The 23,040-nt window shown below is 37.9% G+C and overlaps 1 protein-coding gene across 3 annotated transcripts; it reads right to left on the bottom strand.

The window, feature by feature from the left end:
• Positions 1-1,229: 1,229 nt before the first annotated feature.
• COMMD6 (COMM domain containing 6) lies at positions 1,230-20,233 on the bottom strand. 3 transcript variants are annotated; one of them, XM_039222178.1, is made up of 5 exons: positions 20,130-20,208; positions 20,030-20,041; positions 3,604-3,701; positions 2,990-3,142; positions 1,230-1,440 (listed from the first exon to the last, which is right to left on the bottom strand). In XM_039222178.1, exons 3-5 carry the CDS (start codon positions 3,697-3,699, stop codon positions 1,390-1,392), a joined length of 300 nt encoding a protein of 99 aa, XP_039078109.1. In that variant the 5' UTR covers positions 3,700-3,701; positions 20,030-20,041; positions 20,130-20,208; the 3' UTR covers positions 1,230-1,389. The 3 variants fall into 3 exon arrangements, with proteins under 3 accessions (XP_039078109.1, XP_039078110.1, XP_039078111.1); XM_039222179.1 differs by lacking the exon at positions 3,604-3,701 and having other exon boundaries at positions 20,130-20,233; XM_039222180.1 differs by lacking the exons at positions 3,604-3,701; positions 20,030-20,041; positions 20,130-20,208 and adding an exon at positions 16,986-17,059.
• Between the last annotated feature and the right edge of the window lie 2,807 nt (positions 20,234-23,040).

Below are 23,040 nucleotides of genomic sequence, written 5' to 3'. Positions count from 1 at the left end.
TTTAACTTCCACCAAAGAGAGGCATTCTCACTGCAAAATTAGGAAGGGCAAAGAAAGCTAGCAGCCTTTATTTCTTGGATATGTGACAGCAGAAATGGCACTTACTGTGGCTTCCAGGTAATGTCCTACATTGTGCAGAGATTATTGGCAATGGTTTTCCCTGAAATTCCTGCACCCCTGGGTTTCTAGAAGCCAAAAGGAATTTCCACTGATTTGTTTCCTCAGTCTGACAGTTTAGGGAGCATCTATCTCATTTCCTATATAATAGCTCTTCCTACTTGAAATATTTAAAGTAATTTCTTCTCCAGACCAAGAAGTAACTTAAACATCAAACCAGCAAGTCATTTGTCTTTAATGACCTTTTTTCCCCACATATAATTGTTTAATTCTTATATTTTAAATATACTTATGTTGTATGTTATAGTTGCAGAGTTGCTTACCTTAGTTAACATAAATATTCTGTAACACTTCTAATTTTCATATTTTAAAGTCATTTAATCCATCTGGAATTTACTTTGGTCTATGTTGTGACTGCTAGTATAATTTATTAAATAAATCACATTTTCCCATCCAGCTGAAACACCATCCATGTCCCAAATGTCTTGATCTATTTCTAGGTCACCTAGTTTATTCTAATGGCCTATTTGCTTATTTCTAAGCAATGCCATACAGTGTCAATTGCTTTGGCTTTATGAAATATTTTCAAAACTGGTTTACAAATTTAAATTCAACAGAAATCATCTAACACAGTAATTTGTGCTACCAGGTTAACTCAGTTATATAGAGAGCTCAAAATAAAACTTATTTTTCTATCTCTGAGCATGTATTTGAACTTAATACAGATGTTAATGACAGAAATGACTGTTTTAAGGCAGCAGTGGTCAGTCCTAACTGGATCTAAATGCCTGAGAAGGAGCAGCCTCACTTTCTCACTGATTGCTGTTATTATAAGTGAAGGTTGAAAAATTGAATTTGTAATGTTATAATAAATACTACCTTTTAAAAAACTTACATATATTTTATATATAGGTCTCCATAAAAGATTTTGTTTATTATTAATAAAATTTAAAACTATTGGTCTAATACATAAACTTGTGTTGCCTTCAAAATCAATCATTCAACTCTGAGTTTTAATTGAGATATAGTTTACAAAACAGAGTTTGCCCTTTGAAGTGTTTGATTGAGTAGCTTTTAGTACATTCACAAAGTTTTGCACTGATCACCACTAATTCCTGTCTGTATGATTTGTTTATTATTAAAAAAATGTAAAAACAAAAGTACAATTTTCATTCAATAAATATCATTTGATCCATATACAGTTTTGTTACAGAAAGTGCAGCCCATAATTTTAGAATAATAGCCATAATTTATCAAGCAAGTCATCAGTTTTCACACAGTTTCAATAACTGCAGCAATTTCCTTGAACTGTCTGTAGAAATTCTGCAGAGAAAAAGGAAAAATATATTAACTTGGCTTTTAGAGGATAGGTAAGTCGTTCTTTTACTTATATCTGACCACTAGGGCCTACAGGCCATATTGAGTTTGTATATTAATGTTTATATCACTATTATTATTAGAAAATTATAAAGAACAGATGCAATTTGGTACAAGCAAATATACTATTGCAGAGTTGGATAATTAGCTCATGATTAAACTTTTTAGAGGGGTGCCTGGGAGGCTCAGTCATTTTAGTGTTAGACTCTTTATTTTTAGCTCAGGTCATGCTCTTAGGGCCATGAGATTGAGCCCTGCATTGGGCTCCATGCTGGGTAAAGAGCCTGTTTAAGATTCTCTCTCTCTTCCTCCACCATTCATGCTCTCTCTAAAAAAAATAATAATAATAAATAATAAAAACAAATTAAAATGCAAAAGAAAATTCTTTTGAGATTATACCAGAAAGGGTTATTAAATACCCAACCCTGTACTAGGCAATGAAAATAAAAGGAAAAATGACACTTTGGTGGGGGCACCTGGCTGGCTCAGTCAATACAACATACAGCTCTTGATCTCAGGGTTATTAGTCTGAGCCCCAATGCTGGGTGTAGACATTATTTAAAAATAAAATCTTTAAATAAAAATAAGAGTTTGGTTTTCAGGCTTCAAACCACTTTAAATCTAATGAAAGACTACATTTCAAAACGATAGGAGCTGTCTTGTTTAAGATATGGGTTTAGTTACAATAAGAGAAACCCAACAATGACAACGGTTTAAATGGTAGAAGCAAATTTCTCTGCCATTTAAAAATTAAGCTGGTATGGTTGTTCTGTAAAAGTCATCTTTCTTTTCCATCCCCAATACAATAAGAGAGAGAGCAAGTAAATTCTCTTTTCCTTTCTTCTCTATCTGCCAGGAAGCTAGGAGGCAAATTTGAAACTTAACTTCAGCAATTAGGATACTCCCTAATGACTTACATATTTGCATTTTCCTTCTTATTTGGTCTATTTTACTACTTAAGAGTGTGTATATACATATATACATACATATATATAATTTTAATTTACATGTAAACTCATGGAAAGAAGTTAGATGTCACTTTTTTTAAAGTTTATTTATTTTGAGAGAGAGAGAGAGCAGGAGAGAATGCAAGTGGGGAAGGGGCAGAGGGAGAGGGAGAAAGAGAATCCCAAGCATGTGCGGAGCCTATTTCAAAGATAAGATCCATTATTTTATCATTTTTGAACTTAAGTCTAAAAAGAATAAGAATAAAACAGTTAAATGCAAAGTAAATATCTTGCCAGAGAAGATGAAAATTTCCTAAATATATTCACAGGGGAGTACTATGAAAGTGATCAAATGTGACAGTACACAAAAGTACTGAAATTTATCAAATTCCCAGAGAAAACAAATTTAGATCTATTATGTGTACTAATAAATACACATCAAAAGAACTGCAAATAAAAACAATTAAAATTTTCCCTTAAGAAGGATTTCATGTTCAAGTAGCAATTACAGAACCATAAACTACAATTGAATGAGTGAAATCACAAACCTGAAACTGTGGAATTGTCATTTCAAAGGATTTATTCTTCACTTGGCCTGAATGATCTGCCACTTTGAGCAACACTGCAACGTAAGGATACTTAAGAGATCTGCAACTGTCTGAGCTCACCGCCATCCCCAGTTTCCACTGAAAATCTACAAGCTGTAATGAAACATTACAAAACAATTCATTGGTAATTACAATGCCACGAATGCAGATATTCAATTTTACTGGGCTCACATTGAACTTTCAGTTCAGTGCTGGTCAGAGTAAAAGAAAATATCTTCATTTAATACTGTTATGGGAACAATAATCAAATGAAAATGGAAAGAAGCAATAAGGGATATAAAGAGCTGGAAAACAATACTGTCAGAATTACAAGAATAAACACATACACACACACACACACACATCTTCACCAGATGTAAAATGGAAGTAGAAGAAGATGCATTATTCCTGGTTTTCCTTTCATTTTGCTCCAGCATTTAAGGGGACTACCGATGCTTTGTGGCCTCTCTTAACTCACACTCCTGTACCATATATGCTTTCTCCCATTCCACAACCCAAAAGTCCTGAAATGGAAGATGAGTTATATACCATCTCCTTATGTGACTGAGACTCACATGGGAACCATTCCAGTTTCCTTCTTCACCAGGATCCTCAGCCTGCAGCCTTCCACTGGCATAAACACTGGGTGATCGGGTGGTTTTAGATTTCATCACTGTTGATGAAATGTGGATGATGAACACTTGTCAGGTGAGGTGCTAGGTAGTTTACATGTATTAAATGCCTCACTGAATCATCAGAACATGATACTCTATTATTTCTATTTTGCAGATGACAAAACTGAATTTCAGAGAACTTATATAATGTGTGCAAGGTCACACATTTCTTTGATCAGAACTGAAACCAAAGTCTGTTTGACTCTAAAGAGTACACACTTATTGACTATTGGCTGTCTTTATACTTTTAATCTAATTTCTATCAACGACTGCTCAGTGTTGCTGTGGCATAAAACAAGATTGGAAAAAGCAGCTCTTAAAACTGACTCTAGAGGCGCCTGGGTGGCTCAGTCGGTTGGGTGTCCAACTTCGGCTCAGGTCATGATCTCATAGCTCATGGTTTGGAGCCCCGCACGGGGCTCTTTACTGACAGCTCAGAGCCTGGAGCCTGTTTCAGATTCTGCGTCTCCTCTCTCGACCCTCCCTGACTCACCTCTGTCTCTCCTCAAAAATAAATAAACATGAAAAAAATGTTTTTTTAAAAACTGACTCTAAAACAGAAGACTATGAGTTGAGGAATTCTGTTTCTTTTTTTCAAAGCTTAGACAAGTAAATGATACACAGCAGGCACTCACAAAACATACTTGTTGACTGACCACTTTTTTTTGAGAAAGGGTAAGTACGCATGTGCACGTGTACAAGCACTCATGTGGGTGGGGAGGGGCAAAGGAAGAGGAAGACAGAGACTCTTAAGCAGGCTCCATGCTCAGCACAGAGCCTGATGGAAGTCTCGACTTCATCACCATGAGATCATGACATGTGCTGAAATCAAGAATTGGACTTAACCAACTAAGCCACCAGGTACCCCTGAATGATACTTTTTGCTATCAAATTAATGCTGTTAGGGCAAAAAGCTTTCCTTGTTAATAAATCTTTTTATAAAATTTGAGATCTTTTATAAACAAGACTCATCTATATACCGCCTTCAAGAGACATTTCCATAGTTAAGAAGACAGACTGAAAATGAAGGGATGAAAAAAGATATTCCATGCAGATAGAAACCAAAGAAAGCTGAGGTAGCTACACTTAATATCAAACAAATAGACTTTAAAACAAAGACTGTAATAAGAAACAAAAAGGAAACTACCATTAAACCGTCTTCTTGTTGGTTTAATGATAAAGCATCAAACCAACAAGAAGATATGAGTAAATATTTATGCACCCAACATAGGAATAATAGATACACAAAGCAAATATTAACAGACCTACAGGGAGAAATAAACAGCAATACAATAATAGAAGACTTTAATACCCTTCTTATATCAATGGATAGAACATCCAGACAGAAAATCAGTAAAGAAACATCAGCTTTAAATAACATGTTAGACCAGATGGACTTAACAGTTATTTACAGAACATTCCATCCAAAGGCAACAGAATACACACTCTTCTCAAGTGCACATGGAACATTTACCAAGACAGATCATTTGTTAGGACACAAAAAAGTCTTAAATTTAGGAGGATTGAAATCCTCTGAAGCATCTTTTCCAACCACAATGGTATGAAATTAGACATTAATTACAAGAAAAAAACCTAGAAAATCCACAAACATGTGGAGACATAACAACATGCCACTGAATAATCGGTGGGTCAAAGAAGAAATGAAAAGAAAAATTTTAAATGAACCTTGAGACAAAGAAAAATGAAAATGTAGCATACCAAAATTTGTGGGATGCAGCAAAAGCAGTTCTAAAATAGAAGTTCACAGTGATAAATGCCTACATCAAGAAACAAGAAAAATCTCAAATAAATAAGCTAACTTTACCACTCGAGAAAACAGAAAAACAGACACCCAAAGTTAGCAGAAGGAAGGATATAACAAAGATTAGAATACAAATGAAATAGAAATGAAAAAGACAATAAAAAAGATCAAGAAAACAAAAAACTGGTTCTGCAAAAACATAAAATTGAACATTTTAACTTGAAGATTAAAAAAAAATTAAGACTTTAGTTAGACTTACCAAGAAAAAAAAAAGAGGAAAATAAAATCCAAAATGAAATATATGTTACAACTGGATCCACAGAAATACATAGGCTCATAAGATACTACTATGAACAATTACATACCAACAAATTGAATGACCTAAAAGAAATGGAAAAATGCCTAGACATATACAAACCACCAAGCATGAATCATGATGAATTAAGAACTATGAACAGACCAACTACTAGCAAGGAGAGTGAATCAGTAATCAAAGACTTTCCAACAAACAAAAGTCAGAGACCAGACGGCTTCACTGATGAATTCTACCAAACATTCAAACAGGAATTAGTATGAATCCTTCTCAAACTCTTCCATACACACACACACCACACACACACACACACACAAAGAAAACAAACAAAACAAAAAACCAGGGAGAACTTTTCCAAACAAATTTATGAGGCCAAATTACCCTGATACTAAAAAAAGACAGGTAGGGGCACCTGGGTGGGTCAGTTGGTTAAGCATCTGACTTTGGTTCAGATTATGATCTCACCATTTGTGGGTTCGAGCCCTGCATCGGGCTCTATGCTGACAGCTAGCTCAGAGCCTGGAACCTGTTTCAGATTCTGTGTCTCCCTCTCTCTCTCTGGCCCTCCCCTGCTCACTCTGTGTCTTTCTCTCTCAGAAATAAATAAAAGACATTTAAAAAAAATAAAAAGAGACAGGTACATCACAAGAACAAAAAATTATAGGCCAATATTTCTGATGAACATAAATGTGAAATTCCTCAACAAAATATCAGCAAACTAAATTCAACAGTCTATTAATAGGATCATATGCCATGATCAAGTCAGTTATTTCAGGGGTGCAAGGATAGTTTGACATCTGTAAATCAGACAATGTGATACACATTTAAAATAATGAAAGATAAAAATCATATATAATCATCTCAATAGAAGCAGAAAAAAGCATCTGACAAAATTCAATATCCATACATGATTAAAAAAAAAAAAAACTCTAAACAAAGCAGCATGATACTCAATGGTGAAAAGCTAAAAGTTTTTCCTTTCAGGTCAGGAACATGATGATGATGTCCACACTCACCCATTTTACAGAATTAGAAGTCCTTGTCAGAGCAGTTAGGCAAGAAAAGGAAATAAAAGGCATCCAAATTAGAGGGAAAAAAGCAAAACTGTCACTATCTGCAGGTGACATATAAAGGAAACCTTAAAGATTTCATCAAAAAGAGAAAAACTGGTAGAACTGATAAATTCAGTAGAGTAGAATACAAAAGGAATATATAAAAATTGCTGAAATTTTATACACTAATAATGACCTGTCTGAAAGAGAAGTGTTTTTTAAAATGTTTTTTAAAATTTATTTTTGGAAGCCAGATAGACAGCGTGAGTAGGAGAGAGGCAGACAGTGAGGGAGAGACAGAATCTGAAACAGGATCTAGGCTCTGAGCTGTCAGCACATAGCCAAATGTGGGGCTTGAACTCACAGACCACGAGATCATGACCTGAGCCAAAGCCAGATGCTTAACGGACTGGGCCACCCAAGTGCCCCAAGAGAAATTTTTCTTAATTTCTCTTTCAGATAGCTCATTAGAAAACAGTCCCATTTATGACTCTTTATTTTTTATTCAAAAAGAATAATTTGCCTAGGAATACATTTAACCAAGGAAGTGAAAGACCTATATACTGAAAACTGTAAGACATTAATGAAAGAAATTGAAGACACAAATAAATGGAAAGATATCCTGTGCTCATGGACTGGAAGAAATAATATTGTCCTTAACTACCCAAACCAATCTATAGATTCAATACAATCCCTATCAAAATTCCAACAATAATTTTCACAGAAAAAAAAAATCCTAAAATAAGTATGAAACCACAGAAGACACCAAATAGCCAAAGCAATTTTAGACAGAACAAGGCTGGAGGCATCATGCTTTCTGCCTTCAAACTATATTACAAAGGTATACTAGTTTTAAAAGTATGGTATTGACAAGAAAACAGACACACAGTTCAATGGAACATAATCAAGAGCTCACAGAAATAAACCCATGCATATTAAGGTTAATTGACTTATGACAAAGGAGGCAAGAATATAGAGCAGTGAAAGGACAGTATCTTCAATAAATACTGGGAAAACTGGACAGCCACATGCAAAAGAAGGAAACTTGACCACTATCTTATACCATACATAAAAATGTACTTGAAATGGATTAACAACTTGAAAGTAAGACCTGAAACCATAAAATTCCTTGAAGAAAATGTAGGCAGTAAGCTCCCTGACATAGAAGTCTTGGCAACAATTTTTTGAGTTTGACACCAAAAGCAAAAGCAGCAAAAGCAAAAGTATACAAGTGGGACTAAATTAAATAGCTTCTGCAGAGCAAAGGAAACCACCAACAGAATGAAAAGGTGGGGTGTCTGGATGGCTCAGTCAGTGGAGAGCTGAACTTCAGCTCAGGTCATGATCTCCTGGTTCCTGGGTTAGAGCCCTGTGTTGGGTTCCTCACAGACAGTGCGAAGCTTACTTGGGATTCTCTCTCTCTCTCTCTCTCTCTCTCTCTCTCATCTGCCCCTCTCCCACTCTCTTTCTTTCCCTCTCAATAAACAAACAAATCTTAGCCCCCTCCAAAACAAAACAAAAAACAAAAAGGCAACCTACTGAATAGAAGAATATAACTATAAATCATATAAATGAAAAGGGGCTAATATCTAAGAAATGTAAAGAACTCATACAACTCAATAGCAAACAAACAAAAATCTGACTTAAAAATGAGCAGGAGGCTCCTGAGTGTCTCAGTTAGTTGAGCAACCGACTCTTGGTTTCAGGTTCAGGTCACGATCTCATATTTCATAGATTCGAGCCCCACGTCAAGCTCTGTGCTGTTAGTGTACAGCCTGCTCGGGATTCTCTCTCTGCCCCTCCCCTGCTCATTCCTCCCTCTCTCTAATTAAGTAAATAACTTAAAAACAAGATGAGCAGAACAGCTAAATAGACATTTCCCCAAAGAAGGCATACAAATCACCAATAGGTACATGAAAAGATCCTCAAAACCATTAATCATCAGGGAAATACACATCAAAATCATAAAGAGAGATCACCCCACATCTGTTAGAAATGCTATTATAAAAAACACACACACAAGAAAGACATTATGAAGCTTCCTCAAAAACTTAACAATATAGCTCCCAAATGATCTAGCATTTCTACTTCTGGGTAGTGAAGAAAATGAAAACACTAATTCAGAAAGATATCTGCGCTCCCATGTCCATTGTAGCATTGTCACACTAACCAAGATATGGAAACGACGTAAGTATCCATCAGTGGATGAATGGATAAGGGAAATGTAGTATATATATATACACACAGTGGATTATTATTCAGCCATAAAAAAATATTGCCATTTGCAACAAAATAGACCTTGAGAACATTATGCTAAGTGAAGAAGTCAGAAAGAAAAAGACAACTATTGTATGACCTCGTATATGTGGAATCTAAAAAAGAAAACAACAAAGAAAACCAAGCACATAAAAAAAGAGAACAGGCTGGTGGTTGCAAGAAGGGGGTGGGGGGAGTGGGAGAAATGGGTGAAGTTTTTATTAGTTTAAATAAACTGAACATTTAAAAATTTAAATTTAAAATAAAAGGAGGGATTAGTGTGGGGGGCCAAAATTTTCTCCTGTCTTCAGATGGGCTTTGGGCCACTCTGCTACTGCAGAGGCTAGTGCTATAGAAGGTTAACATCTTTAACAGGTAAAAAGATTGTGTAATTCCATTTTAAATAAAAGTTCTCTATATAAAAATAAAGAAGATACCAGAAGAACTACAAATGGTTAATAAACTTATGGAAATGTGCTCACCTTCATTAGGAAACAGGGAAATGCAAATTTGAACCACAGTGAGATTCCACCACGCACCTACCAAAATGGCAAAATCTTTAATCTGCCAGTTCCAAGTACTGGCAACGAAGTATGTGTCACATGCTATTGATGGAAGTCTATATTGGGCCAATGTTGGGGCACCTGGTGGCTCAGCTGGTTAAGCGGCCAACCCTGGCTTAGGTCATGATCTTGCAGTTTGAGGGTTTGAGCCCCACATCAGGGTCTGTGCTAACAGCTCAGAACCTGGAGCCTGCTTGGGATTCTGTGTCTCCCTCTCTACCCCCTCCCCTACTCCTGCTCTGTCTCTCCCTCTCAAAAATAAATAAACATTAAAAAATTTTTTTTAATAAAAAAATAAATAAATTAGGCCAATGTTTTGGAAAACTGGTTCTATCTAGTAAAATCAAAGTTACACATATCCTCTGATCCAGCAATTCAATTACTAGAGATATATCCTAAAAAACCATGTGTATATGTACACAGAATACATGTATGTTCTGAGTAACTATATCCCTAATAGCCCTAAACTGAAACCACCCAAATATTCATCGGTAGTAAGATGGATAAACGAAATATGTACAGCAATGAACTTCAGCTACACTTAACACCAAAAATGTTGAAAGAAATAAGTCAAAACTTGTGTGATTCCATTCACTTAAACTTGAGAAATAGGAAGTATAATATTGTTTAAGGTTGCATACACCTATATAGATAGGAAAACTATACATAGAGGCCAGAATATGATTAACACAAAAGGATCATCATTACCTGTAGGGAGGAGGGAGGAGAGAGGTTTGACTGGGAAAGGGCATGTGGTGGGCTTTTGGGATACTGGTAATGCTCCGTTTTTTGAATTTGATTGTGGTCACCAAAGTGTTCACTTTAAAATTATTCATAAGCTGTCCATGATAATACACTTTTTGTGCCTGTTATCTTGCAGGTGTAAGGTGTGGAAAGTGAATATAAATCAGTGAGTTCCACATTTCTGGAAAGGAAAAAATTATGTAGGCTACAGTAACCAAGGGAATGTTTTACACAGGGCATAAGCTTTCAGCTCAGTTTTGAAGATTAAATAGAACGAGAGCAAAATGTGTCTTCTTTCCATATTCCATAAACAATAAATGCTTAATAATATTAAGCTGAACCAACTAGAGATGGAGATAGTATCTGGTGTAAGAGATAGAGCATTTAACTGCTTTAAAGTGGAAGGCTCCTGTAAGGAAGTATGGAACATAAAGCTGACAAAAGAGGTCAAGAAGCCAATATTTTTTTTCAAATTCTGAGTTTTCAGAGGTTTTTCAAAGTATTCTCATACATTGTATCTCATGGAATATATATTAGGTCATTTAAACGTTTCCTATATGCAGTGGGGCCTCAGTGAAACTTTTTCAGTAAAGGGAATGATATGAAACTACTGATTAAAAAAAAATATTCATCTGATGGCAGCAGAATATAATAATCCAGGTATGAGGTTTTAACTGCCTGAACTGAAGTAAGATTAAGCTGGTAAAGAATGAATCAGTAGGTCTTGATGATCTTCCTCATATTTAGGGGAGAGATCAAAGACAACTATGAAAAACTGAGTGCAGATGATCGGGAGAATGCTGATATCACATATCAATCAGAACTTTATATATTTTAAGTCCAAAGGTATTATCAAGTGGTGATAGAGGATATTTAAATAGGCATGTTCAGTAAGTGGTTAAAAACCCAGGAACAGAATTTGAGTTCATGATTAGAGATATAGTTTTTATATTAGATCAATGGTGATACCCATGCTTAAACTTAATGAGCCTGTACAATTCCTTGTTGCTTTACTGTCTGCAGGAAAATGGTACAAAAAATCATTACTTATTTGGCTTCGTCTGAAATAAAACTCTGGATTATTTAGAACATTGCAAACCGAAAAGCAATTACAGAAGAGAATGTTGGAATCCACTGATCGCGGCAATGGTGAAACGTCAGGTGAGGAACTAGGAAGGGCTGCTATCCAGACACTTCCTGTGCAAAAGGAGTATTCTTAAATTTTAAAAATCTGGGGTTAGGTTTATGAGATGAGACTTTCTCAAGTCCCAAAATGAACATTTAAAAAGCAAACTTTATAAGGGCACTGGGTGGCTCAATTGGTTAAGCGTCCAACTTCAGCTCAGTTCATGATCTCATGGTTTGTGTGTTCGAGCTCCGCGTCAGGCTCTGTACTGGCAGCTCAGGGCCTGGAGCCTGCTTCAGATTCTATGTCTCCCTCTCTCTCTCTGCCCCTCTCTCCACTCATGCTCTGTCTCTTGAAAATGAATAAATGTAAAAAAAAGAATTTTTTTTAAAAAGCAAACCTTCTAATAAATGTGGTTTAGCCTTAAATAAGAATTAACTGTATTGGGGATTTTAATAAGAAAAAAACAAAAGAGAAAAAATCAGAAGAGAACACATTTACCATTATGGAAAATATTAAGAATGAAGTAATACAGCCCAAAAACTCTAAGAGAATTAAGAAAATGATTTAAAAAGGAAAATGTACAAACTACTACATGATTAGTAAAAAAAAATATGAAAACATCCCAAAGTAAAATGAGTAAAAAGAAGAAAAATATCATAAAACAAATACAGATTAAAAAGTAAACAAAGAAATTAGCCGTAGTCAGTCACACTAAAAACTGATATGGTAGCTGCAATTACTAACAGAAAACATCATATAAAAACTGTCTATAAAGAAAAATAGTGATAAAGACCACTTCAGTTTAAATTTAATTCTTATTTTTTCAAAATACAACATAGAATATTAGAAAAAAAATCATCCACAACTCCATCCTAGAAACTGTTTTCTTCCTCCAGGACCCCCGTTTCTAGTCCTCATATGTAACTTTTACAGTCATTGTGGCCTCTCCTTTTTTAAGTGAAAGTTTGCCAAAGGAAGGAATGCTAAGTATTCTGCACACATTTATCTCTCCCAAAAGTATAAAAAGCAAAAGCCTGGTAAAGAACTCATCCAATGATCCAAACTAATAGAGCTGTTATCCCAACCCTAATTTGTCTGATACCATATTCTACACAGTTTTCATTATACCGAGCTGCAACATGATTACTATTTGGAACTAAATTAAGTTGTAGTAGGTCAAGAAAGCAAATAGGTCTAGGGTGGCATGAGAACAATTTATCATCTTCTAAATGTTAGACCTGAGCTAATATGGTAGGCATTACCCAAATGTGACTATTCAAATTAATAAGATAAAAAAAACATTTTCAGTTCCTCAGTTGTGCTAGTCACATATCAAGTGTTCCATAGTCACATTTGGCTACTGCTCCCATAATGGACAGTGCCAACATAGAAAATTCCCACTGTCGCAGAAAGTTCTATTGGACAGCCACATCCTGCGTTTACATGTGGAAATTGATTAAGGCAGGAGTTATTAGCCAATTTCTACTTAAGAATTCCTATTACTCTAGTCCACGTATACATCTTCTAAGTCATTAGTCTTCCTCATCTTTTGTTTAAAAGTTTTTTTTTTTTAAGTTTATTTATTTATTTATTTAGAGAGTGCATACACACAAGCAGGGAAGGGACAGAGAGGGAGAGAATCCCAAGCGGGGATTGGGTTGCACTAACAGCGCACAGCCTGAACGTGAACTGGAGCTGGATCCCACGAACCGGGAGGTCATGACATGAGCTGAAATGAAGAGTCTGATGCTTAACTGACTGAGCCACCCAGGCTCCCCCTTCCTCATCGTGTTTACAGGCACCTTCATCCATACTCTATTTTTAGTTTTCTCAATAGCACTCATCATTATCTGAAATTATCATGTTTTCTTATTTATTACCTGTCTCCCCAAGGAAATGCAAACTTCCTAAATGCATGAGCATTATCCATCTAGTTTACTACTGAATCTACCAGAACAATATTTGGTACAAAGTGAATGTTCAAATAAGTATTTGTTGCACTACGTTTGGAACTTCTCGGGCGTGTGGTAACTGGTCTCTAACGATAGCTTCCAAGAAGTCGTGTCATCCCTCCCTGTATATACATGTCACTCCTCACATTAAGTGGAGATTATCCTCCCTCTGTACCAATCTGAGCTGTCCCTGTGATTGCTCTGAACAGCAGAATATGACAGAAGAGGCTTTCAGGAATCTGAGCCTAGGCCTTAGGAGAACTGGAAGCATCTGCCTCCTTCTTCATGGAATTCTGGCTCTTGGGACACTCCCTCTTGGAACCCAGCTACCCTACTTCGAGTAGCCATGTAGAAAGAATCAAGTCACTCCCAATTATTAACTCTTGCTGAGCTCTTAGCCAATCACTAGGCATGTGAGTGAACACCCTTGGTTTCCAGCTCAATTCTGCTCCTAAATGGCAGGGAGGAGAAGTTAGCTAAGCCCAGGTAACCCACAGAGTCCTGGAAGATCATTAAACTGTTGTTTCAAGTCACTAAGTTTTGGGTAGTTTGTTACACAGCGATAGATAACTAAAGCAGTGTAAGCATAATCGACTGAGAATAACTTGGTCAATAAACTTAATGTAGGACATCAAAAATGTATTTTCGTGGGCAGAAGACATGAACAGGCATTTCTCCAAAGAAGACATCCAGATGGCTAACAGACACATGAAAAGATGCTCAACATCACTCACCATCAGGGAAATACAAGTCAAAACCACAAGGAGACTCCATCTCAAACCTGTCAGAATGGCTAAATTTAACAACACAATAAACAACAGATGTTGGTGAGGATGCATAGAAAGGGGAGCCCTCTTGCACAGTTGGTGGGAATGCAAACTGTGCAGCCACTCTGGAAAACAGTATGGAGGTTCCTCAGAAAGTTAAAAATAGAACTACCCTACAACTCAGCAACTGCACTACTAGGTATTTAGCCAAAGTATACAAAAATACAGAGTCAAAGGGGTACATGCACCCTGATGTTTATAGCAGCACTATCAGCAATAGCCAAACTATGCAAAGAGTACAAATGTCCAATCACTAATAAATGGATAAAGAAGTTGTGGTTTATATCTATAAAGGAATATTATTCAGCCATCAAAAAGAATGAAATCTTGCCATTTGCTGTGACATGGATGAAGACAGTGTATTATGCTAAGTGAAATAAGTCAGAGAAAGACAAATAGCATGTGATTTCACTCATACGTAGAATTAAAGAAACAAAATAGATGAAGATAGGGATGGGGGAAAAAGAGAGTGGGAAACAAACCATAAGAAATTCTTAAAGATAGAGAACAAACTGAGAGATGATGGAGGGAGGTGGAGGTGGGGTGAGCAAGATAGGTGCTAGGTATTAGGAGGGCACCTGCTGTGATGAGCACTGGGTGTTGTATGCAAGTGATAAGTCACTGACTTCTACTCCTGAAATCAATATTGCACTGCATGTTAACTAGAATTTAAATTAAAAAATTGAAAAAAAAATGTATTCTCATAATCATATAATCTGAAATATATTAGTTTCTAGAAATGTTGGCAAAAACTAAAACATATTTCATGTTTGGTTAGTGTAACCTGTTATTATCTCTGAGAGATGCTTATACCTCTGATAAAAATAGTGAGGAAAAATAAAACCTTTCCCATTAAGCACCTTCACTACTAATAAGTTCATAGTACATGAGCCAGACATACACCAGTACAACACCAGACATACATCATTTTGAAGGAAGATGTTCCCTCAAAAATGTTTTTCATCTTCATTTCATTTCTACTAATGAATGCCATTCCCCTAGTGAAACAGGTTTTAAATAGTGGTCAACTGATTTTTCTCTCTTCCTTACTCAAAATATGTGAGAATTGATAGGCCTTCAAGATTTTATTTCAGCCAGTGCCAACATTTATTCCCTTCTTCCAAGGCTCACTGCTATAGACCTATACAAAGTTGTTGGGTTTTTTTTTTTAATCTTAAATTTTACTGCAGCCTCATAATTAGTTTCTTGTCTACAGTCTTTGTTGGCTCTAATCCAGATTAGATAAACCAAACCTAGTAACACAGGTCAAAACCTGTAAAGTCTACTGCCTCGTGAGCTAGTTACCAACCAGGCACTTGAGTCATCACCTGACACAGACCCAAACCGCCCCCCCACCCCCCATACCCAACCTGGACTGCATCCCTTCTTTAGATTCTCATTCAGCCTTTACACCTTTGTCATACTGCTCATTCCTCCTGCAAGAGAATTCTCAAACATCTACTTAAAACTCCTCTCAAAGTCTACCTGCTCTATGAAGTCTTCCCTGGTTTACTCAACCTTTCTATGAGTATTCCTGTCATCTCTTACACTCGACCATTTAGAACATTCTACTTTGTACAGGAGTCATTTGTGGATATGTCTCCCACCTCTATATCCACTAGACTGCAAACTTCTTGAGGGCAGTTCATATATCGAACACAATACACAGAAGAATGAAAACAGTCATACATTTATGAACCACTATACAAAATGTACAATAGTTTAAGTCACTATGTCTCATATATGGGAAGAGGGAAAGTGACACAAGATACTTTGTGTCGATAAAACATCTAACCTTGATTTATACCATAAAACTGGTAAGAAGGAAAGCAATAAAATGTAGCAGCAACAGGAATAATCATCTGTGAGGAAGAGTTCTAATTAGACATCTAAAGGAAAATCATGAACTACTTCGAAACAATAAGTATGAGAATGTACAGTAATGGATAATCTGAGATCTCTGGTGCTGGGTCATATATAGGCACTACGATTGGTTTAATTTAACAAGCTGAGATTCTGAAGTCAGACAGACCTGAGTTTGAATCTCAGCTCTGCTACCTTCTAATAATGTAGGTTTGGAGAAGTTAATATATCTCTATGCCCTAATATTCAATGAGAATTTACTAAAGAATACTATTTTCTAAGCACTGTGGATATAAAAAAGAATAAAACAAAAAGTTCCTGACCTCAGGACCTTAACTTCTAGTGGGGAAGGCAGACAATAAACAAGTAAATATTAACAACAAATATAAAAAGTGTAAAAAAAAAATGCAGAGTATGGGGATAGAGTGACTAGGAAGGCTATTTAGGTAGAGCCTGGGGATGATGAGGAGTGGCTTTAGAGTAGAAAGAGAACAGAATAAAGGAAAGAAAAGGCACACGGACCTCTGAAAGAAAGAGCGTTCTGGACAGAGAGAGAAGAATGTCTGACACAACCAGGGAACAACAATGCAGCCCATGTAGCTGGCATGGCATGAGCCAGGAGAGATGAAATGGATCTGAATGGCCCCGCAGACCAAGGTCAATGTGGAAGACATTTTTTCTGGTGTGACAGGAATCACTTAAAAGATTGAGCAGGGGAAAAACCTGGTCTAACTTAAATTGCAAAAGGTACAGCCAAATTGCTGGACAGGGCACGGCATTATGTTTAAGAAAGAAAGCAAGGAGACCCAATTTAGAGCCTACTGTAGTAGTCGAGGCAAGAAGATGGAGGCTTGGGGGCACCTGGGTGGCCTAGTCAGTTAAGCGTCCGACTTTCCCTTAGGTCATGATCTCAGGGTTTGTGGGTTCTAGCCCCGCGTCGGGCTCTGTGCTGACTGCCAGCTCAGAGCCTGGAGCCTGTTTCAGTCTGTGACTCCCTCTCTCTCTGACCCTCCCCTGCTCACGCTGTCTCTCTCTCTCTCTCCTAGAAATAAATAAAAAAAAACATTTAAAAAATTAAAAAAAAAAAAAAGAAGATGGAGGCTTGGACTTAGATGGCAGCAGGGGAAGACGAATTTAGAGTATTTTTAAAGGTAGAGAGAACAGTATGCTGATGGCTGACAGATAGTATGGGGGGGAGGGTCATGAACTCTCACTGGAGGTGTGATCCCAACTAACCTGGCTAATTCATACACTGGTGAAAAATATTTTAAGAACAAAAGAAGGTATTATAGCTTAAGCCTAAATATTTGCTTTATCTGGTGCATTTTAAAAAGTGTATTTTGTAAACATAAATGACTTATGGCTGGTTAATGGATTTTTTCTTCCTTCAATGATATTCTTGAATAATCTTTTTTTTTCCTAGCATATTTAGAACCACATCATGAACTATGAATTAAAATGTTGAATGTAGGAATTCCTGGAGATAAAACTCACAGAAGTGTGAGGGTCCCTGGGTCCCTCTGCATCCCTCTGGTCCCTGAGATTCTAATTCTCAGACTTGTCCACAGTGAGCCTCTAGCAATTTATCAATTATAGTTTGGATTTTCCTAACCTGGCACTGGTTTCCACAGAGATTTCCATTCTGGTAAATTGTAATTCTCTGTATTCACCTCTCTCAGTCTTTCCAATTTCGGGACAGCAATTTGCCCTGTGACCTTGTCCTGTGACCTCACTTCTCTGATGGATCCAAGGCTTGTTCACTCTTCGGTTTGTTCGGCTTTTTACTCATTGTAGGATGAAGTGACGTCTTCCATATTCCAAGCTCCATACGTGCCAGACTAGAAACTGGTAGTCTAGCTCACATCGTAATTTTCTTTATAAAGGTTTTAAACATCTTTTGTTAGATTTATTGCAAAGTATTTTAAAATTTATGTTGTAAATGATGTCTCTTATAAAAATATTTTTCAGCTCTGTGTCTGAATTAAACAATTGAACCACCTTGCTAAAGTTTCATACTAATTCTTTTTTTTAATTTTCTTTTACCGTTTATTTTTGAGAGACAGAGAGAGACAGAGCACAAGCAGGAGAGGGAGAAACAGAATCCGAAGCAGGCCCCAGGCTCCAAGCTGTCCGCATAGAGCCCGATGCAGGACTCGAAACCACAAACTGTGAGATCCTGACCTGAGCTGAAGTTGAACGCTTAACCAACTGAGCCAGCCAGGCGCCCCAGTCTCATACTAATTCTAATGTTTGTAAATTATCTTAGCTTTTTCTATGTAAATGATCACATAACTTGTAAACGACTGCACAGAAGGAATGAGTAGTAGGCTGAAAACAGCCCACCTCCCCTGACCAAACGTCTGCATTCCAAGCCCTGAAACCTGTGAATGTTAGCTTATATGGCAAAACAGACTTTGCAGATAGGATGAAATTAAGGATCTTGAAGCTGGGAGATTTTCCTGAAATTATCCAGGTGAGCCCAACATAATCATAAGGAAGCAAAAGGTTCAGAGTCACAGGAAAAGAGCTGTGGTGATGGCAGCAGAGGTTAGAATGCTGTGCTCTGAAGACAGGAGTAAAGGCCACAAACAAGTGCAAACCGCCTCTAGAAGCCGGAAAAGAAAAGGAAATAAAATCTTCCCCAGAGCTCCCACAAGGAACACAGCCCAGCCAACACCATGATTTTAGCCCCACAAAACTAATTTCAGACTTCCACCTTCCAGAACTGTTATAAATCTGTTGTTTTAAACACCACCCCCACCCAAGAGGTTCAATTTATTAAAGCCCTGTAATCAATATAATTCAGTTTCAGGACATCTCACTCAACTAAACATATGACTTGGTGTAAGTGAATGGATATGATGACTTGCGAGAGGCTGAATCAAAGTGCACTAACTCAAAAACTGGGAGCAATGACAAAAACTGAGGACTGATGGGGGGAGGGGGGAGGGGGTGGAGGAGGACACTTGTGGGGATGAGCACTGAGTGTTATGTGGAAACTAATTTGACAATAATCTATTTGTAAAAAAAATAAATAAATAAAATGATCTAATAGTCAAAAAAAAAAAAACTGGGAGCAAAGTCAGATAAGGGGGTTGATTAATCTTTCTGAGTGCCCCCTACTTCCCAGGGATCCTCAAAAGCAATAGCAGTTGGTAGACAGAGGACAGAGGAGCAGTCAGTGGCCATCCCTTTCCCCCTGGACTCTCATTATTTCTTATCTCACCCCTCATATTTTGTTTGGGCCTGGGAAACTCCTGAACCAAAATGCACTAGTTTTATTACTGTTCCTCTGGGAAATGTGTTATTAAGTTATGTGTCTAAAAATGATTTATCACCTGAAACAGGACAGGAACACTTAGAACAAAGAGGCATAAGATATTCTTAAAAATTCAAATTCCTATTTCTGGCATAAAAAACGTAGACATTGAAAGGTTAAGAGAGGTATACGATCTATCTTCAAAATAACTTTTTTAAAGACTGTGAAGATGTTTGCAGCGCTATCTTTGTTAAGTTTTAACAATTTCTTCTCTATATATCACACGCTACAATACCGTGTACCTGGCTTTGAATAAACGCTCAGCAAGAACAGTAATTGCTCTGTCCTCTTTGGGCCGGAGTGGGTTGCGCAGCTTCAATGACAATGGCAGAAGTTACTGCGTCCGATGCAAAGTGGAAAGAGCAATTCTGGGTGGCGGGACGGAAGTCAAAGACTCGTAGACACAGGCCCTGGGGGCGGGGGGGGGCAGCTGGGAAAGGCTCACAGGGGCTTGATCCCCAGGCTGCTGGAAGCAGGAGGGCCAGGTGCTAGCGCCCGCCCCTTGCCCAGCTGACGCCAGCCGAGGGCGGGGCAGCCATTCACTCACCTGGTTGGCGACCTGAAATGGAAGCAGAGAACACAATTTAGGGAACGATCTCTCTAACTCCAGAGCCCCGCTGCCCCGGCTCCTCTCGGACAGGACTTACCTTGGACTTGGCATCCAGCTGAGGCTCGCTGCAGCCCTCCATTCCAAACCGCTGCGAGTCACACGGCCGTCGGATCAGGTGGTCTGTCCCCGGACGCCAGCACTTCCGCTTCCTCCTCCCGCCCCTCGCGGACCGGCGCACGCGGCGGAAGTAGGGAGAGCTGAAACACACGTATTTGTGTAGCTCACCCTGAGTGTTAATTAAATGTTAGTTTCAAGGAGACACTCAGCAAGAAGGAAATTCTGTGGGGGAAAGGCCCGAAGATTTTGGAGATACCTTGTGAAGGGAAGGACAGAATAACTTCAAGATGCCCCTTTCCCCTTCTGACTTGCAGACGTGGACTCTTCCCTCTGGGGCCACTGCGCTAGGTGCGCGCGTGAGCTGGCTGCTGCTCGAGTCCTGTATCCACCAAGTTTGAAAACAGCTGGACCACCACACTCTTTTCCGCATACAAGTCGTTGGGCTGGGAGATGCCCGTGGGATCTCTCGTTACATATATAGTTGTATGATTAGCTTTTGTCGCGCGGATTTACTGCACTGGCCCAGGTGCGCGTGGGGTGGGGAAGCTTTTCTTAACACGCAGCCACTGTCCTACTCCAAGCCTGGAGTACCTGACCGCGGGAATAACTTCTCATCTGGTCTTCTTTCCTCCTACGCATCTCACATTCATTCTGCACACTATCTAAAGCAATATTTTTTCCTTGCCAAGTTTTTATTTTAAAAAATGAAAAAAAAGCTTTTTGGAGAAAAGTTGCAAAAGCAGTTCAGTGAACATCTGTATACCCTTCATCCAGATTCAGCAACTTAACATTTTACCCATTTGCTTTTCCCCTAGCTACATAGACAGGAATGATGGCGTTTCGTCTCTAAACGCCTGAGTATATAGTATTCTTAAGGAGTCACAATACTACCACACTTGGGAGATATAACACTGACAAAATACTTTGATATAACACGTGCGGCAAGTTCATATTTCTCCAGTGGTCTCAACAACATTCTTTAAAACTACCCTATCCACTCCCAGAATCTAATCAAGAACTACTTGTTGAATTTAGTTATTGTGTCTGCTCAGTCTCTTCAAATCTAGAACCACACTAGTCAAGGGTCCTTGGGACTGCAGTGGTTCTTCAATGGAGACTCTTGAGGGAGAACCTGTTCCTGGTTGTTGCCAGACCTCAGTTCTATGCAGGCCCCACTTCCTTGCTAGCGTTTGGATGGGGGTTCACAGTGTCTAAAGGACATCAGCATTCTTTGGCTTGTGACCCTTTCCCTTGGCCTTCAAAGCCATTAATGGTAGGTCAAGTCCTCCTCACACTTTGAATCATTCTGACCTCCCCTTGGGCATCAGCTATCCTCTCTTGTCTTCCTTCACCAATCTCTGACTCCAGCTTGAGTAACTTCTGCCTTTAAGGTCTCAAATGATTAGATTGGCCATACTTGGATAATCCAGGATAATCGCTGCATCTCAAGTTCCACGACCTTAAATAATATCTGCACAATCCTTTCAGAGCAGTACCCAGATTAGTATCTAATCAAATAACCAGGGTAGGAGACTCTTAGGGGGAAGAGGATCTTTAAAGGTCTAACTACTGCAAACACTGTCATAGGATCGTGGGAGAATTATGTTAATGCATGTAAAACTCCTAGAATTGGGCCTGGCATGTAACACTGAGAATCTGTACCAAACAGCCACTGACTCAAGGTTATTGGACATGATTAAAAGTACTAACTGGATTGGAAATATAGTCCCTGAATTAATCCAGTGATTTCTTTCCTATGAAAGAAACTCTAGAAAGACAGGACACTGCCGATGCATCCCATTGGTATGTGCATCAATTCTATTTGTCAGGGAATATTTCTCTGAAGTTCTTGGTTGCCATCAGATTATGATCCATGTTGGGATTATGCTCCTTGAAGGTCTGTATGCCTGCACACACTCGTGTGCACACACACACACACTTGCACGCTCCTTAATTACATAAAAATACTTCCAAAAAGTGAAAAGATGACATATGTTAAAAAGTTAATTTTTGTGTTTTTCACACAAAAAGTTTTTTTGTTTTGTTTTTTTAGACATAAGTGTCCCTTTTCAAAAATCTATTGATAAGATTTGGGGAGAATAAGATGTCAGTAGTGTTCAGGCCAATCTTGGCAGATTGTTAATCTTATTCTTGTGCTCCTGATACTTTCCCAGCATATATGATCAACTTTATTTTTAAGACCTCATTCTTATAAAAGACCAGAATTTATGCAAGCTTCAGACTTGGAAAACATAGATTTTATGAACAGAGTCAAGAAAAATGCTAAAATTAAAGATATATTAACTTTTTGTGATTATGTGTAAGTAAGACATAAATAAGAAAACATTTTTTGGAGCTCTTTTTTTTTTCAGACGTACCTCTGAAATGTAAGGGTAAAGCCAACTGCAGGAATCTCATGGAATTATGAGATTTGAATAGTAAAGGGCCTAAGCTCTGTTTCTCAACTGTGATCTGACCTTCACTTTGTCACCTTCATTCTCTTAGGTTTCTCCATATGTTGTAGGACAGGGTATCTGCCTCTAGATACATGACCGCTAGCATCTCTGAACTCATAACCTGTGGCTCATAATCCAAAGAGAAAAAGAAAACTGGTCTTCTATCTCAATTCTTAAAAATGGGGACCAATTTGCCATTTTGGGTCGTATGCTTACCCCTGGCCCAATACTGGGTCTAGGGTGGTACATTACTATTCTTTACCTATGCTCCCTATCATGGCCCCTATCATGGCCACAAGAGGTAGAATCATGTAATTGGCAGACTCACTAGCAACAAAAGGGATAAGAAGATGTTCCCTAGGAGATTGAGGTGAGGACAATGCAACAAAACTTAAATGAAAAGATACTGAAGGAATAAAAATAACAGATATCCAC

The sequence above is a fragment of the Hyaena hyaena genome, unplaced genomic scaffold, assembly GCF_003009895.1.
Source record: "Hyaena hyaena isolate Hyena2069 unplaced genomic scaffold, ASM300989v1 scaffold_1073, whole genome shotgun sequence".
Classification (NCBI taxonomy): domain Eukaryota; kingdom Metazoa; phylum Chordata; class Mammalia; order Carnivora; family Hyaenidae; genus Hyaena; species Hyaena hyaena.
The sequence above is the reverse complement of the archived record's forward strand: the minus strand, read 5'-3'. Positions and strand labels throughout refer to the sequence as shown.

Excerpts from the sequence above, each read along its gene's own strand:
- COMMD6 (XM_039222178.1), bottom strand. The coding sequence starts at position 3,699 with ATGAAATCTAAAACCACCCGATCACCCAGTGTTTATGCCAGTGGAAGG. Across the intron at positions 3,143-3,603 it reads GAAACTGGAATGGTTCCCAT|CTTGTAGATTTTCAGTGGAA; the intron begins GTGAGTCTCAGT and ends GTTTCATTACAG. Across the intron at positions 1,441-2,989 it reads TGACAATTCCACAGTTTCAG|AATTTCTACAGACAGTTCAA; the intron begins GTTTGTGATTTC and ends TTTTCTCTGCAG.